The sequence below is a fragment of the Onychostruthus taczanowskii genome, unplaced genomic scaffold (genome assembly GCF_017590055.1).
Source record: "Onychostruthus taczanowskii isolate IOZ18803 unplaced genomic scaffold, ASM1759005v1 scaffold12, whole genome shotgun sequence".
Classification (NCBI taxonomy): Eukaryota; Metazoa; Chordata; class Aves; order Passeriformes; family Passeridae; genus Onychostruthus; species Onychostruthus taczanowskii.
In genome coordinates, this window is record NW_024498351.1 from 2769184 (window position 1) to 2786629 (window position 17446).

Sequence of the window (17446 nt, forward strand, 5' to 3'; positions counted from 1 at the left end):
CAGCTGCCTTTTTTGATTACCTGTAGTTCTCATCACAGGGCTAAAATCCTACTCAGAGCAGTTAATGCTGGACACTGCTGTGCATGTTCTAAAGAAAATTAAATGCAATTTCATTTTTGTTAAAGAACTGTGGTCATCAGAATTCTTGTAAAATCTGCTGCCTCTTAAAAAAGCTCATTTCATAATAGATCATGTGAAACTAATGCTTTGTCCCTCTGCCAGTTTCTGGGTTAATCCTGTTAGAAGGATCAGCTGTGCTTATGTTTCCAAAACAAGGTTGCCCACTGCAAAATTGCAGCACTAAAAGAAAGGACAGGCAAACCCCCCCCTTCAATGTATACAAAACTGTAGCATCCAATGACACTTTGAATTATCTGTCACTGTTGATTGTCTTCTCTTTTCAGTGGTGTCACCTTACTCCTTCAGCATTGGTGATACATCAGAGATGGAGCCTTACCTGCATGGAGGCATAGCTGTGCAAGTGAAGACACCCAAGATGTGTTACTTTGTAAGTGGGTGCTTGACAGAGCTGGGTTCTCAGGTGTTAATGCTCTGAGCACTGGAAGCAGAGTTCAGCACATACGTGTTTCCTAGAATTATAGAATATCCTTTGTTTGGAAGGGACCCACAAGGATCATGGACTCCAGCTCCTGGCTCTGCACAGGACAGCCCCAAAAATCACACCCATTTAAAGATGAGTCTTGCCACTAGGATATGAAACGTCTCTCACCATTTTTGATAGAACTTGCAGTAGATAATTATTTTTAGCATCTAGTGTGGTATGAATAATGAAAAGAGCAATGGCAGTGCTTGTCAGAAAGGATATGTATTTCTTAATCTCTGTAGGAAGAGTATTGTTTTGTCAGGTAGCAGTGGCTGTTGTGTTCTTAAGTAGTGTGTTGTTGTCATGAGTTCTGGTTTTCCAGGAACGGCTGGAGAAGCAGATAACAAACCCATTATGCCTTGTTGCGGATTTTAGCAAGCCTGAGGTAATTGTCATGTGGGGATTTGGGCATAAGTGCTCTAATAGCAAAAATACATGAATTGTAATCTGTAACTTTATGTTTAGCATAATATAATTTCTACTTTTTGCCCTTAATGCTGGGCTTTGTTATTGATGTTTGGCAAAATGCAATGCATTATAATTTCTAGTTAAAAGAAGATTACTGCACTTTCCAATTTCAGCTGTAAATTCTTTTGGGGACTCTTCAGTTGGACTTAGTTGAGGTGGGTGGTGTATGTGTGTAAAGGGCATTGCATTACTGAGCAACAATTTTTAAAAAACATTAATAAAATGTATTTCAAAGTCACTTTTTAATGTTATTTTAAAACCTTTTTTGAGTGTTGTACTTAAGAGACAAGAAATGAAATGATAACGAAAGAGTTCTGATAGTTGTTTTTGTTTACTTCATTTCTTTCTAGTTTGTAACTGATCAACAGCTGTTTTTGTCTTAACAGGCACCTTTGCAGATCCATGTTGCCATGCTTGCCTTGAACCAGTTCCAGGAGAACTTTGGTCGTGGACCGAACATTGGGTAAAGCAGCAGTTCTGTGTTTGCCAAGCCTTGAATCAGACAGATCTCTCCTTTTTGTATAATTCCTGGGTGGCTGTGAAGCATGGTACCTCCCCTGTCTGGTACCGGATAGACCATGTAGAAATGGAAAGTTGAAAAATGTTACCTGATGGGTGTCTGGGTGTGTAACAAGGCTTTCCCAATATAGCAGTGACACTCTCTGGGCCCAGGTAGACAAGAGATGCTTCTGGAGGAAGGCCTTCTTTGTTCTAGTTTCTTCACATTGTGGGACTGATTTGAAAAGTTGTTTCAGTGATCCTGAATTATCTTGTAGTTCATGGAATTAAAAAAAAATATCTGAATGATCTGAGTTTAATTTTTAGTGGTTTTCATTCAGCTGTAGTTCCTTAAGACTGAATTGCACATGAGCTTTTCCACTGAGTCTCCTGTTCTTAAGCTAACCCTAACATTTAGAAGCACATCTTGAATGCTCACTGTTAAGGGTAATGTGAGATTCTAAACTTCCTACTGTATCCATTGCGTTTTTCTTCCATTGACTGTGTTTCTACACAATCAATGTAGAACTTTGGAATGTTTAAGTCATCATTATTGTTTCTACCCTGGTGTCTAGATGCCTTCAAGATGCTGAGGAAATGCTGAAAATAGCCATTTCTATAAGTGAAACACTGGAAAACAAAGTGAGTAAGCAATTATTATGACTCACTTTTTTATGTGCTTCTTTACTTGCCTAAAAGTCATGTTTTATTTGTTGATCCTTGTTCTGGCTTTTGAGATAGATCAGCTGGCTGTCTGAAGGCCATGTGAGGAAATGGAATGGGATTTCAGCATGGGTTCAACTGAATGTTGACCTGACATGAAGGCTGATCCTGTGGTGATGTGAATCCAGTTTTTAGACAAATGCATGTGACAAATACATGCATTATGGTGGATCTGTCTTGGGTGGAACCCTGGAAACCTTTTTGCTAGGCAGAGTGAAATAATCTGTCTTTTACTGAAGAATAATCATCTGTGAAACTGTCAAACACTGACTTGTTCACTGAGGGGGCAAACCTGTTCCTGTGTCTTACTTTTCAGCCTCAGGTGAATGGAGATGTGGTGAAATGGCTGTCTAGAACTGCTCAGGGATTTCTACCTCCTTTGGCTGCAGCAGTGGGTGGTGTTGCTAGCCAGGAAGTCCTGAAAGCAGTAACAGGAAAATTTTCTCCATTGCAGCAGTGGGTAAGGCTGTCCTGGTTTTTGGATGATTATTTTGACATCTCATGAATGGATAGTTGTGTCTAAGTGCTGTATGATCAGAGTAACCTGAACAACTCCTATAACATGGAACTGAAAAAAAAAATATTTGAAACTGTATTTAGAATAAGTAGTGTTTTTATGTGTACAATAAAATTACAACCAGTTTTAGTAAAAATTTTTGTATTTGGAGTTCACATAGCACATTGTTTTTCCACACTAGCAAAAAGAGCCTTGGCTTGTCACTGCATGGATGCAAAGGTGTGATATAGTGCAGATACCTTAAGCTACTGTACGTAGCAGGCCTTTCAGACTCTCAGGAGAAATGTCAGAGTACAGTTGGATTAAAAAATGTCACAATCTTCAGAGTTACCTATGGAGGGGTGACATGCCTGTCAGAAGTCAAAAACTTGTAGCTCACCTATTTTAGGTGAATGTTTTTTCCCCTCTGTGTCCAAGTACTTTTTCCAGTCCACTAAAATTGTGAACTGAACTGTAGGGTACCAGATGCTGTGTAGTCTTCCAGTAAAAACTTGTGACAGTGACAGTAAAAACTTACTGCTCCTACATTTCCAGATTCTGTTAATACAAAGTACTTAGTTTTCAAATTTACATAACATGAATATTTTTTCACAGGTTTTTAATTGATTTCTTTTTTTCTTTCTTTTACAGCTATATATCGATGTTTTAGACATTGTAACATCTCTAGACAAGGTGGGCTCTGAGGAGTTTCTCCCACGGTAAATATAACTACAAGCTGCTGCCTTATGTGCTGTTCACATCTGAGTCTCAAGCAGGCACAGATGTCTTTTAAAGTTAATTCAGTGCTGTTTGCTGGAGGGACAGGTTGGGGGTTGAGAGTGTGTGTCCTATTTCAGCATGAACAGGAATTACAGACTCTGTCTGACTTTCTTAGTTCATGTCCAGGTGTAGTCTGGCATCAGTGATACTACCAGGATAAATAGCAGCTTGAAGTCTCCTTTTTTTGTCTCCTGTGCCTGCATAGGGGAGATAGATATGATGCCCTGAGGGCTTGTATTGGAGATTCTCTGTGCCAGAAGCTCCATGATTTGAATGTTTTCTTGGTGAGTATGACTGACACTGTTACACTTTTTGCAAATGCTTTGTTGGTACAGCTAATGCCCACTGTCCTCAAAATACATGAGGTCAGCTCTGTGATGTGCCACTGCAGAATAAATGGTCCAGAATTGGAGTGGACTTTTCTTTGTGGTTTCCACTTGCATTTCTGATTCTACAAATATAATGTTTTTAGGTTGGCTGTGGAGCCATAGGCTGTGAAATGTTAAAAAACTTCGCACTTCTTGGTGTTGGTACTGGGCAAGAGAAAGGATTGGTAAGTCACCTGTTAACCTTACTTCCCATTAGAAGTAGTGTGACAGGGAAGAATTAAATAATTTGATACTAAAATTGTTAATAGCTTAAGTCTTATTTCAGGTTGATCTCTGTGCAGAGGATACAATGGCCTTGGCAATTAGAAGGAGACTACACTTGGAGCAGTCTTGCTGTATTTTGATTTTAAAACAAAATTTAGTCAGTCAGTGTAAGCAGAGCTTTGGCCACAGTGGATGCCAATAGCAGTGTTTTGTTTAGACAAGTGTTTATAGAAGTTTCATCAAGATCATTGCTCACTTAAATTGTAACTTCAGCTGTTGCTTTGCCCCTTCTGACTTAGGTTACAATTACAGATCCAGATTTGATAGAGAAATCCAACCTGAACAGGCAGTTTCTTTTTCGACCTCATCACATACAGGTAGGCTTTCTTATTCAGTAAATTTTCTGGACTATTGTGTTTCTCTGTCCTGTGTCCCTACAGAGAGCTGAACTTGTGAGTGTCAGTACTTCTGTCCAGAAAAGACTTAAAGGCTGTAATGAAATCTAGGGTTTTTTTAAACAGTGCCTAGAACTCCAATGGCATCAACTCATCACTAGTACCAGTTAAGTAAAATTGGCTTGTCTAATCTTAGTTTGTACTGGTGTTTTTGACTAATGAAATCTCTCAAATTTGACAGTTGGATGAGTACTGAATTGCTTAAGAGCCTACTATGTCGCAAATACTCTACTATGCCATTGAAATTTGGGGAAAATAAACCAACAAAAAATAGACAGTGCTGGCAGAAGTGTTCTTGGTATAGCTCAGTAGTGCTGCTGCTGATGGAACTTGACCAAAGTTGGTGTTTTCTGACTTAATTCAGTTTTCACTGAGCTGGTAAATAGTTTTGAAAAAGCCCAACATGTACATTCAGTAAATGCATAACACAGAAGCTGTTAATTCCTTAGAAGCAGAGGGAACATCCCTGTACTTGCAAACACAGCACAAAATAAGAAAGGTGGCTTAGATCATGACAGCAGTGCGAAAAAAGGCTTCCCCTGCCCAAAACCGAACAGTTGAATTTTCTGCCTCCTGTTTATGTGTAGCAAGTGTGGGAATAGATTGCACTTTGGATGGTTAGATAAATGGAAGATGAACCCTGCAAGCTTTTAGAAGCCACAGGCTTGAGTGCTGATCTGATCCCTAGGTAATTGTGGTGTGGCTAGAAGTGTTGGGTAGGTCAAGAACTCTATTTCAGTTTAGCTTCTGGAATTGGTTTTGTGTGAATGCCTTGCAGTAATGTGATTATTCACAGGTGGGTGCTTGATGTCTGTGCTGCATAGACACAGTCAGAGTTACTAATGGGTTTATCCTCAGACAGTCATGAGCTGCTCCCTTTTGAAGAAATTCTTATGAGTGGCAGCATCTGGCATCAGTTTCAGTTACTTGATAAACCATTCCACGATGTGGTCTCTGAAAGACTAAATAAAAAATAAAACTAGATTTATAAGATATTTATTAGTGAGGGAGGTATATGATTAAAAATGTTGTTTATTGTATGTTTTGCATACTAATATTTGTCAGTGAATTTTGCCTGATCAGTAAATGAAGTTGCTATTTCTGTGTTCCTGATGTTCTTTATCTGCATATTGCTGATATCTGTATATATGCTTTCAGAAACCTAAGAGCTACACTGCAGCAGAAGCAACTCTGAACATCAATCCTTACATAAAGATTGATTCAGATATTAATAAAGTTTGTCCAGCCACTGAGAACACTTACAGTGATGAATTCTACACCAAGCAAGATGTGATTGTGACTGCTTTGGACAATGTTGAGGCCAGGAGATACATAGATAGGTAGGGGGTGGAAGGGAAGCAAGGGCAACTGTTAACTTTTGATGAGGGTGAGAATACTCTGTCAGTTTTAACGCTGAATTATTAAAGCATAAAAATATGCATTTAAATTTAAAAGTAGAGATATTGACACTTACAAATAATTTCTATTGCTCATAATCCACACATGCTGAGGTGTATGGTATCCTGATCTAACCTGAATAGTTCTTATTTTATATCTTTTTTCCTGAGCTTGGTGTAAGTTTTCCACTTTTCTGAAAGTGCCTAGAGACAACTCTGGTTGCACTTCAGTCATGTGTGCAAGGCAAGAATGTAAAGCATGTTCTGTACTCTGATACTCTGTGTCTTTCCATGTCAGTCGTTGTGTAGCAAACCTGCGTCCTCTTATAGACTCTGGAACTATGGGAACAAAAGGTCACACAGAAGTTATTGTGCCCCATCTGACAGAGTCCTACAATAGTCATGTAAGTCTTTCAAGACCATCACTCACCTTCTGTAGCTTGTCCCATGATTCCTTCTGATTCTTTGATAATTTTTATGTGTCTTTCTAAAATAAATGGTCTGTTTGGGCTGCTGAAGAACAGTAGTGTTAGGAAATAATTGCTTCCTTTGTTTCTGAAGAAAACTCACAGGAAATAAAATTTGAGCAGTTCTTTACAAGCATACATTATAGTTCTGTTTGAATGGGAAAGGGGAAATGAACCTTCGGGCTCTATTGCTGATAGACACTACCTGCAGTATTGCTGTATTTTAAGTTCTTGTGGAGAAATTCACTGGTTGAGAACACCATGAAATACTGCATGTGGACACAGAGACAGGATTTTGAGCATCCTAGTTGTCTTGTTAGGGTCCATACAGAAGTCTTTCAGACCTTCAGTGACAGGGCATGAAAAACTTTCATGTTGAAAGTGTACATGAATGCCAGCTGCACATCTTGGAAAAGCAGTTGGCAGTTTCACCTGTTGTTTGTTTCAAAGTTCAGTTTTGCTTTCCAGTGTTGAGTTTAGACTATTCCTCATAAATAAGAATTGACAATACTAGCTAGTGTTCATAAAACAGATTTCTAAGCATAAAAAGCCACTTGGTATTTTATAACAGCACAGTTTTTAACTTCTGTAGTGTACAAGTTCTTGGTGCTATTACTAGCAATTAACCTGGATAAGCCTGCATTGACATGCAACCCTCTTTAATTACAGCGGGATCCACCAGAGGAAGAAATACCTTTTTGCACCTTGAAGTCTTTCCCAGCTGCTATTGAGCATACAATACAGTGGGCAAGAGATAAGGTAATGAATTAACCTTTCTGGCATTCAGCACAACTCCATGTGTGTTTGGAAAGGTGGGCATCTGATATTCTTCTTGCATAATGCCATATCTGTTCTCTTTATTTTACAGTTTGAAAGTTCATTTTCTCACAAGCCTTCATTGTTTAACAAGTTCTGGCAAACCTATCCATCAGCAGAAGAAGTTTTACAGGTAAGGGAATGTTGCCAGGGTAAAATAGAGGGTTTAAACTACTGCTTTATGGATTTTGTTTCTATTTAAGGCCAGTGAAATTAGGATTAGTGTCTGACGTTTTTCAGAAGACCTGAAGACTTACATGGCCAAGTCATTAGTTGATCATAGGAACAGTAGTTCTGTTGTGTCTCGTAATTAAAAGCTTCTTCAGCTCATGGGCTCTGTACGTGATGTAGAAATACCAGAAAAACTGAGACACTGCTAGTGTGTGATTAGTGTATGTCACACTGATGTGTAACTAGCTGGGAAAAATGAAAGTAAGACTGAGTTTGAAGTGAGTTCAAGTAGTAATAAATTAGATTGGAATTGTTTACTCTCTTTTTCTTTTGAGTCTGTAATGGCCTGTGGTTCAAAGGGCTGATGGAAGTAAATGCGGAAAAAACCCAGTGGAGAGGAGCACATAAAGGATAATATGTCATGAAATGAACCTCTGTTTCCTCTTGCCTGTGGATTACTAAAAACATATTTACTGTTTGACTGGATTAGAAGGTATTTTGTCTGCTTTAACATTTTCATGTTTCTTTATCTAGAGAATAAAATCAGGAGAGAGCTTGGAAGGCTGTTTTCATGTTATTAAAACTCTCAGTAGAAGACCCCGAAGTTGGACTCAGTGTGTAGAACTAGCAAGAGTAAAATTTGAAAAGTATTTTAGCCATAAGGTAGGTAAGACCTATAAATGCGTTAGTGTGATGAGGATGATTAAGATTTTAGAAAACCTGGCGGTCCTGATAACGAGGTGTCCAAGTCTTTGCATTCACTTCCATCTCTTCATAAATAATAAACTATATTTGAAACCTAAAAATGCTGCATTCCTTTCTGCTGTAGCACTTCTAGGTCTGGTTTATTAATTCACTCTTAGTACACTGTTCAGAAGTCTCCATGAGTTTTTTTGGCATTTGTCCATTGTTTTCCGAAGTATCAGGATTATCAGATGTCTTTTATTAGGCAGTGGTTTTTGTTTCCCTCACTAAATTCCCGTGACTGAACTCACCTTTGTAACCCTGATTTTCTCAAAGATTTTTCTGAAATAAGAGCCAGTTGTTCTGACAGTCTGGTCCACAGTGTCTCTTAAAGTATGTGTGTAATTTTGTAGGAGAGATGGGATTGGGATGTTGTGGATTAACAAACATTCCTATGCATACAGAATCCCTGGTGGTAGTTGTCACGTTGAGAAAATATTGCATTCCAAGTTGTAAATCCATATGCAAGAATCCTAAAGTGACAGTAAGGTGGGGAAGAATGCTTTGCTTCTTGGATTAAATGCTTTCCTTGAGCTTTGTACAGATGAGGTGACATTGTCATCTCTGTTCTGTGAACAAAATGGGCAAGCACTCTGTCTAGTAGTACTTGTCTTTAAGTTGTCCATCTTGACAAGGGTGTTTGATGATTTTCTTAACTCTTTAAATTACTTCAGCTACTCAGGCTTGATTTAGTGTGGTCTTGTCAATCTATGTGACAAATTACTAAAGCCTCTCTGGTTTTTCCTCTAGGCTCTTCAGCTCCTTCATTCATTTCCCCTTGATACACGATTAAAAGATGGAAGTAAGTACAAATGCCCCTTTATGCCTGTTTAAAATTCATGTCATATGTCATGTTGTTGCTGCTCCTGGTTCCTTAGGATTTCATCTTAAGTCTGTTTTCCTACCAGGTTTGTTTTGGCAATCACCAAAGAGGCCTCCTTTCCCAGTGAAGTTTGAATTTAATGATCCTTTGTAAGTATGGTACTGTCCCAGATGAACTCTATAGCATCCTATAAAGCCCACCTTACAGCAGGAAGTGCAAGGCAGTGGCTTTATAGCCCTGGAAGTTGGACTGGAATCAATAGCTGTTAGTGCACAGTCTTATCCAGTGGCAGATTTGGTGAGCTGCCAAATACTTTCACTACAGATAATTTAACTTTCACTGCTATGGGATTGGAGGGTGCTGTTCTGACAACATCTAATGTGAAATGGCTTAGAACAACCCATTTCATGTCCTATATGGCTGCACAATTACTGAGTTGTTGCTGTCACACCTCCCTGCCCCCACTGTCCACGTCATAAAATGCAGGATGTGCCAAATGACCTGGTGAAGGGACTACTTTTCTTGTTCATTACAATTTGGGTCTGATCTAGATGGCTTGGGTATTACAGATAATTTTAAAAATGGATGTGGTTGATGAATTAAAAAGCTTTTATCTTCTGTATATCTACAACTGCTTTGAGAAACTGGATCACTGTTTTTAGTTTGAGTGAAAGCTGACATCATGGTAAATATCAAAGTAATTCTGAGATTAAGCTTTTTATCATATTGATGTCATTTGAGCATTGGTAATTGTTTGCTTGACTGTAAAGAATAAGGAGACATGGTTTTCATTAAATAACTCTCTACTCATCAACATTTGCTTAGTTTTGGGGACAACTTCTGAGTCACTCAAAATGTGCTATTTTGTGCTGTGTACACTCAAGGATGGAAATTCTCTTTCTCAGTATGGTTGTTCAAGATCTTGAACATGATTGCAAACCTTTGGGCAACTGAAGTAGAAAAAACAACCAACCAAAAATAATTCTTTTTTCTTTAGGCACTATGGTTTCATCGTGAGCACAGCAAAGCTCTTTGCAACAGTGTACTGTGTTCCTTTCACAGAAAAGGTAATCCCAGACTAACAGTGTTCCTTTAACTTGGTGTTCAGTTTTGGCCTAGGACCAGCTGCCAGTTCTTTTCAAGGGTTGATTAAAGTGATTCTTATAGTAATCTATCTTTCAGTACTGTCTGTTTGGCAGCTGCTTACACTTCATTTATTTAAATCCCTAACCTGGAGAAGAAATGAGTAGTGTATTGGATATTTTCAGTAAGCACTGAACTTAGTAATTATTATTTTGATGCAATGTAACTACTGAACTGAATGAAAATCTCTTTAAGGCTTTTTTAAAAATTTAGTGTCTTAGTTATGCTATGGAGGTTTTATTTTCTACTGCTTACGGTCTCTGCATTGCTTATCCTTTTTTTATTTGTTTGTTTTTTAATTGGACCTTCCTGTAAGTCAGGTTTGCACTTCTGTTCAGTTTTCAAGTGCTAGGCACTTCACACTGCTGTTTGCTGTGGCAAATGAATTGTCACTTGCTGTTTTAATGATGGTGTTTAGCTGAAACATCACTGCATATCTGTGAGACTTTTTTGGGTCTAGTATTCTTTGAAATCCTATTGTCTTTTTGTGGAGGCCTTTTTGAGTTGATGTGAATTTAAATTGTTTTTCTTCAAAACCATAACAGGACTTGTCAGAGGAAACCATTTTGGGGATTATTTCATCTGTGAAGGTACCAGAGTTTAGACCTTCAAACAAAGTAAGTGTAATACTTAATTTAAAGAAAAAAAATATTCCACAAGCAGTGTCCCACATCTCCAACTACTGCATTGATGCTAATGAGAAATAAATACAAATTATAATTTTTTGGGGGGAAATAAGTGTGTTAAGGTTAGAGGGAGCCCCTGAGAAACACCTAGTTCAATCCTCTTCCTTAAACAGGGGCAGCTAGAGCAAGTCGTCAAGGACTATGACCCACTGGGTTATGAATATCTCTGAGAATAGAGACTCCACAGCCTCTCTCTGTGCCAGTGTTCAACCATCCTCACAATTTTTCTGGGATGCTTTTGTTTGATTCTTTTTCTTTGAAGTATGTTTGTGTGTTTCTTAGGGAATTTTATGTGCTTCAGTTTGTGCCCTTGTGCTGTCACTGGGCATGCTGTGCTGTCTGTAGTTCCCACCATGAGATACTTGTGCACATTGATAAATCCCACTGACCCTTGTCTTCTCCACTCTGAACCATCACAGCTCTCTCACCTTCTCCTCGTATGAGAGATGCTTCTGTCCTTTAATGTTCCTAGAAGCTCTTGGCTGGACTTGATCCAGTAAATCCATGTCTCTCTTGAGGTGGGGAGGAAAGCCTGCAAGGAAGACAGGAAATTTAGTACACTTGACACCTGCGCTGTATGAAGTTCATGTATTTTATTACTCAAGCACTGCACACTTGCAGGTTGTACAGACTGATGAAACTGCAAGAAAACCAGATCATATTCCTGTCAGCAGTGAGGATGAAAGAAATGCTATTTTCCAGCTGGAGAAGTCTATACTATCCAATGAAGCTCTGGAAAGTGAGTAATGTAAACCAGTGTCATAGCTGGAATATCCTGCATTTGCATTTGCCACTAGTCACATTCACATCTTTGGATGAAGCAGTTCTGGAATTCTGCAAGAAGTAGAGCTCATACCTAAAGCTTTCTGAAGTGCCATGCAGATACCTGTCCTGTTGCTTGACATTATCTTATGGTTCTGTATTTCTGTGATTCCTGGAAGTTTTAGGGCTTTCTCTTACGCTTTCTTGTAATTACAACACTGATGACAGGGAGCAGGCAACAGTGGGGAATTGAACTTTTAAGGAGGGGGAAAGGGTGCAGGCTGGATCCCAGATAGACTGTAAATGATTTGGGCATGAGAAGGCTGAGTGTCATTACTTAGAGCTCTCAATCTGAAATGATCTTAAATTGTAAAGACTGTTAAAAGTCTTCCTCAGCATCTTCTGGATTTAAAACGAGGATGCTCGCATCCCATTTTGTGCCTGGCCACACGAAGAGGCCACTAGGCAACAACTACATACAAGCTTTTTTAGCCCATGAATCCAGGAGAAAGATTAGCTTATCCCTAACTCATTCCATGGAGTGTCAACCCAAAACTCTGATTCCAATGCTACTGAGTCCATATTTTGAATTTTTTTCAGATAAACTAAGCTTTAAAAGGGAATTCTCTCAGGATGGAGCTTTAGTGAGGTGGGGTGTATGAGAAACATTCATAGGGATGTTCAAAATCTGTTCTTGGTGGTGCAAGGAAAGTAAAATTATAGAGCTCTGTTAATGTTTATTTCATTATTCATTTTTAGCAAGTGATATTAAGAGGGGCATTTCCTAGCATAGGAAAACAAGTAAGGCACCAGGCTCCAGGATGTGAAATGTTTAATTTGTTAAGGTTCTGGTTCCTTTAAATTATGTTTCGGACATCTTCAGTTTTTTAATAATAATTTTTTGCTCTTTTATATTTTCTTTTTTATGAGCAGCTGACTTGCAAATGAAGCCCATCTCCTTTGAGAAAGATGATGATAGTAATGGGCATATAGATTTTGTAACAGCAGCATCAAACCTGCGAGCCAAGATGTACAACATCGAACCAGCTGATCGGTTCAAAACAAAGCGCATTGCTGGAAAGATTATTCCTGCCATTGCAACAGCTACTGCTGCAGTATCAGGGCTGGTGAGATTGATTTTTAAAATGCATATTTCTTTCTCTTACTGTTTCTTGCCTTAAACTGCTGTTGTCTGGGTATTGATTACTGCTACCCTGACAGAGGCTCATTTAAAGAAATAGATTTCTTTCTTATGTACAAATAGCAAAGGTAATGCTTGATTCTAGGTGTGATTGTTGAGGAATGCATGTAGTGCAAGTAGCTCAGCATGGAGCTGCAGTGCCAACTGAAGCTTGAGCTCTGTGTGGGAGCCTCAGGCAAGAGGTTGTGAACTGATGCTGACTCTTTGCACAACGAAGGGCACAGGGACCTGTGGCCCAGCCAGGCGACCAGACACTCAGGGACGCAGCAGGAGCTGAGGACTCAGCTGGAAGACCCTGGACTGTTAAGCACAGAGACTGTAAGGGTACAAAAGCCGAGGTAGTCCTTTGTTCAGGGCCCCTTCTCCAAGGCACCAGCTTGAGTTGTTATTCTGTTGCTGTACCATGATGTTGTTGCACCACAAGTCTGAGACTCTGCTAAGGAAAACCCAGCGTCCAGCCAGCAAGGAAACCTTGTCTGGCTCTGAGAGTGGGATAAGTAGCAAGGCAGTGATTGAGAAGCCGTCCAACGTGAAGGGGATTCGGTCCCAGCAGTGAAAGTCTTTGGTGGTGTGAGTGTGGCTGCTGAAGTGGCCCCTGAATGGTCAAAAAGGGAAGTTTCCTTAACTTAGTGAGCCTTTGATGCTGTTATTCTTGATTTGCAGCACAGAAAGATGGGTTGGAATTTTGCATTTTGATTTGTTTTTGGCCATTAGTACTAACTTCCATCAGAATGCTGCTGCCAAGAGTGGAAAGGATCTGTTATATAGTAGTTCATGTTCATGCATCTCAACAGAACCTCATGCTTTGTGGAGGTTGCATGAGCCAAACAGTTTTGGAAGAGTACTACAATAACTACAGTTTTTGAATGTTTTAAGTATTTCCCTTGGTTGCAACAGAATTTATTTATGTGCCATAGTAGGTTGCATTTCCATGTTATTTACTCTGCTGATTGGACAAAGGCTGATCTCATTAACAACTTCCTTGGTAATTGCTGGCCTCTTAACTGCACTAGAGTTGATAACACTAAAACCTAATAAGTAAATTCTGATTTACTGCAGGTTGCACTGGAACTTATCAAAGTTGTGGGTGGCTACCCAGCTGATGCATACAAGAACTGTTTTCTGAACCTAGCTATTCCCATAATGGTCTTTACGGAAACTGCTGCAGTAAGAAGAACAGAAATCAGGTAGGAAGGACAATGGCAGAAGGGCAAGAACAGTATTTGGAAACCTACTAACTGATGCTTAGAACTTGCTGAACCATTCCAGCAAGTGTGAAGTTTGAATAGTTACTAAATATAGGTCTTATAGCCTTAATGTGAGCTCTGCTATGTGAGCAAAGCTATGATGGAACCACAGCTCATGGCCGTACTCCAGTTAAGCATTCTAGATGTTCAAGGGTATTTTTTTCTTGTTGAAACTTGGAAAATGATGAATTGCTTCATGCTTGCTATTAAACTCTGCTATCCACTTACTGGGTACTGCTAGACGTATAAGTGATCCTTGTATTACTGCCAAGGGTGTCCCATAATGCATTGCCCAAGAATTTCCTGTTTGGAAAATGCAGTCCATCTGTCCTAATTTAAAAAAATAGTGGGTTTAAATGCTTGGTTTGGTTTTCAGTGGAAGCCGTTAATTGTCAGACTTGAAAAATCTAGAGAAGGTAGATGTGTGGCATTGTTCTTAGGAAACATCCCGGACATGCTTTTGCATCTTGTTCAATACAAGAGCTCTTTTTCAGTAGGTCTTACTGTGTCTTGTGCTGAGCAAGGTCAGAGGGCTGGAGAAACAGCAGCAGAGAGGGAAGGGGTTTGTGCTCAAGATTAAACAGCACATCAACAAGAAGACACGGCAGTTCTCCAATACACTTTTAAAGGGAATGACTGAGTTCACACTCTAAAGTAACAACTTTTCACTTTTTAAAACAGAAATGGGATATCATTTACCATCTGGGACAGGTGGACAATTTATGGGAAAGAGGATTTTACTCTGTTGGACTTCATAAATGCTGTCAGAGTAAGTTATCTACTGTTCTGGGTTAATACAAGACAAGAGGAAATGAGTTTCTTGTTTTGGGTTGTTGAATTCTGTTTTGTTTTCTTTTTTATTTCCATCAAGTTACTGTTCAAACCAGAATAATTTTAATAATAACTGATGTCAATGGGAATGTCTCTAATGTCTCTAAAGCATCCAAGCCTGTTTTCAAATTCCGTGTTAATTCAGTTAATAAAACTTACTATCAGCATCCATGCATTAGCAGGTTTTCTGGTTTGGATCCTAAGGATTTGAATAATCAGCTGTAGTATTTGCAGCAGTAGAATATGCTGGTTTGGGCAGCTATTCCAGTCTTTTAACAGGTTTTAATTTGTGAATTCCAGGAGAAATATGGAATTGAACCAACTATGGTTGTACAAGGAGTCAAAATGCTCTATGTTCCTGTGATGCCAGGCCATATTAAAAGATTAAAGTTGACGTAAGTATAACTGGAAAATGGACTTGAGGGATGCAAATGCACATAAAAATTTTGTTCATTGCTTGTATCAAAGGATGTGTGTCTGACAGCAGTATTTTCTCTCAAAGTGGTTTCTAGCCATTAATACTTCAGGAAGAAAAAAGATAATTTCTTACTTTTGTAAAAAAAAAAAAAAGAAAAAAAAAGAGAGATTCAGAGGATCAGAGATTCATCATTCACAGATTTTCTCTGTGATGAGAAAAGGAGACTTGCATAATGCTGCTTTAACTGTTGAATACCAGAATGAGAAATCTAAAGAAGTCTGACAGTAATTTCTTGAGGGGAAAGAATGTACCATGGTTCAAGCAGAACAAGACTACTAGAACCTTTTGAAACTGGCTTAAAACTAATGCTGATATTTAGCAACTAAGCTCTGAAGGATAATGTATTGCTTGCAGTTTGAGATTTCTGTAAGTCTGTTCAATTATAGTCATTGCTTGAGATTCTATATGACTTCAGCCCTTTTAAGAATGATGACATTCACAAAGGCTTTGCTATGCTGCTTACAGACAGGAAATTGAGGTATTTCACCCTGGCAGTTTGGCAGGATGTGAAGGCAAGGCATTGGGTTTTGACTGAAGGTCTTTGCAAAATAACAGCCAGATTTCACCCAGGTTTAGTTCTGCCTTACACCTGTGGATTGAACTACTTTAGCTCAAAATCTGTTCCTTACATCTCCTATGAAGTGTGTGGTAGTCAGTGCTCACAGGCTTTGCTGAAGCAAGTGGATGCACTGATCAGTACTGTTTTGAAGGCCTGACAGTAGGCAGAGAGGTATGAGCAAGCTACTTCAAACACCTGGGGAGAGAAGAGCTGCCAAGCTGTAGAGTGCCTGGCATACTAAGATGAGAATTTACAGCCTGTCTCCAAAAACATTGTTTATATGCTTTCTCTTACAGCTGTGTAAATAATTTTGAATGAGTGGGGTATGTAATGAAGTCAAAGTCATGGTATGAACTTTGGTATGAAGCTGCCTTCTTGTGAATATCAGGATTTTTTACTACTCTGAAGCTTTAATGGGCTGTCAGGAAAAGGGAATACGAATTGCTGAAGCTCAGGAGGAGGAACAGCTTTTGTGTGCAATTTAGAGGTGGCTTATTCTTTATTTTAGTTTGGTCTCTAGTATGCTGGGCCAGTACATATTGCTGGCAGTGAACTTCCTCCTAGTCTGGCCCTGAATTCCCACTGCCAATCCTCCTAGTGCATTTATGAACTGCTCATTTCTTTATAGGATGCAAAAGCTTGTGAAACCATCAGCTGATAAGAAGTATGTGGACTTGACAGTATCATTTGCTCCAGAGACTGATGGAGAGGAAGACTTGCCCGGGCCACCAGTGAGATACTACTTTGTTCAGGAAGACAATTGATGGTAGAGACACAAAAGTCACTCACGGACCATTTGTTCTGAAAGGAGTGTGCTAATTTTCAGCTATTAAAGATGGTACTATATATTTCTTTTTGGTGAAGCCTTAATTAAATGGTGAAAATCAGTGGCTTTGCACTGAAGACAAACTGGATTTGTTTCTTCTGCTCCTATATTCTTCAAGCCTGTCTTCAAAGAAGGATTGGTCACTCCATGAGATGGAATGTCCAGTACAGTCCTTACCTTAAAAGCAAGATTTATATTCAAGAAAGCAAGAAGAATGGTGAACCTAAGAAATGGTCCCCATTTGCAAATTAGGCAATTTGCATTTGCTTAGGGAAGAGTGCAAAAAATAGGAAAAGCACCATTTTATGATACTCCTGGTGTTCTAAGAACATCTCAAACATTTCATATGTTACTCCATTCTCAAAACAAGAATTTCATTCTTGCCATCTACATGTGAGATTAGATCCACCTGAAAGGCTTAAACTCCCACTTAAAAGCAGAGGAACTGCTTTCTTTTGTGGCTGCTTAGTGGAGCCCTGCTCAGAGCAGCTATCTTGTGTCAGTCTCAACATGGAAACAGAGGGAGGGGGTGTAAATTGTCAAAACTCCCCTGAAGTCCAGAGAGCTGGAATTGTTGATTATCTGCACTAAGACTGTTCATTGTGGAATACTGCAGTGAAAACCTACCGGAGAGCCAAATTAGCACTTTGAACAATAAAACTTGGTCTTCAACAAAGA

At 39.1% G+C, this 17446-nt stretch overlaps 1 protein-coding gene across 2 annotated transcripts in view; it reads left to right on the forward strand.

Annotated features, from left to right (window-relative positions):
- The window catches only part of UBA6 (ubiquitin like modifier activating enzyme 6), a 28279-nt gene extending 10833 nt beyond the window's left edge, over positions 1–17446 (forward strand). For both annotated transcript variants that reach the window (XM_041395783.1, XM_041395782.1), the window contains exons 11-34: positions 405–508; positions 927–989; positions 1459–1535; positions 2146–2212; positions 2610–2753; positions 3441–3508; positions 3775–3853; positions 4042–4122; positions 4462–4539; positions 5776–5957; positions 6313–6418; positions 7151–7240; positions 7350–7430; positions 8003–8131; positions 8963–9014; positions 9121–9184; positions 10033–10102; positions 10724–10795; positions 11486–11603; positions 12560–12753; positions 13887–14014; positions 14756–14843; positions 15206–15300; positions 16571–17446. In XM_041395783.1, coding sequence (XP_041251717.1) covers positions 405–508; positions 927–989; positions 1459–1535; positions 2146–2212; positions 2610–2753; positions 3441–3508; positions 3775–3853; positions 4042–4122; positions 4462–4539; positions 5776–5957; positions 6313–6418; positions 7151–7240; positions 7350–7430; positions 8003–8131; positions 8963–9014; positions 9121–9184; positions 10033–10102; positions 10724–10795; positions 11486–11603; positions 12560–12753; positions 13887–14014; positions 14756–14843; positions 15206–15300; positions 16571–16706 — 2366 coding nt within the window. In that variant the 3' untranslated portion in view covers positions 16707–17446. The remainder of the gene's footprint in view (positions 1–404; positions 509–926; positions 990–1458; positions 1536–2145; positions 2213–2609; positions 2754–3440; positions 3509–3774; positions 3854–4041; positions 4123–4461; positions 4540–5775; positions 5958–6312; positions 6419–7150; positions 7241–7349; positions 7431–8002; positions 8132–8962; positions 9015–9120; positions 9185–10032; positions 10103–10723; positions 10796–11485; positions 11604–12559; positions 12754–13886; positions 14015–14755; positions 14844–15205; positions 15301–16570) is intronic.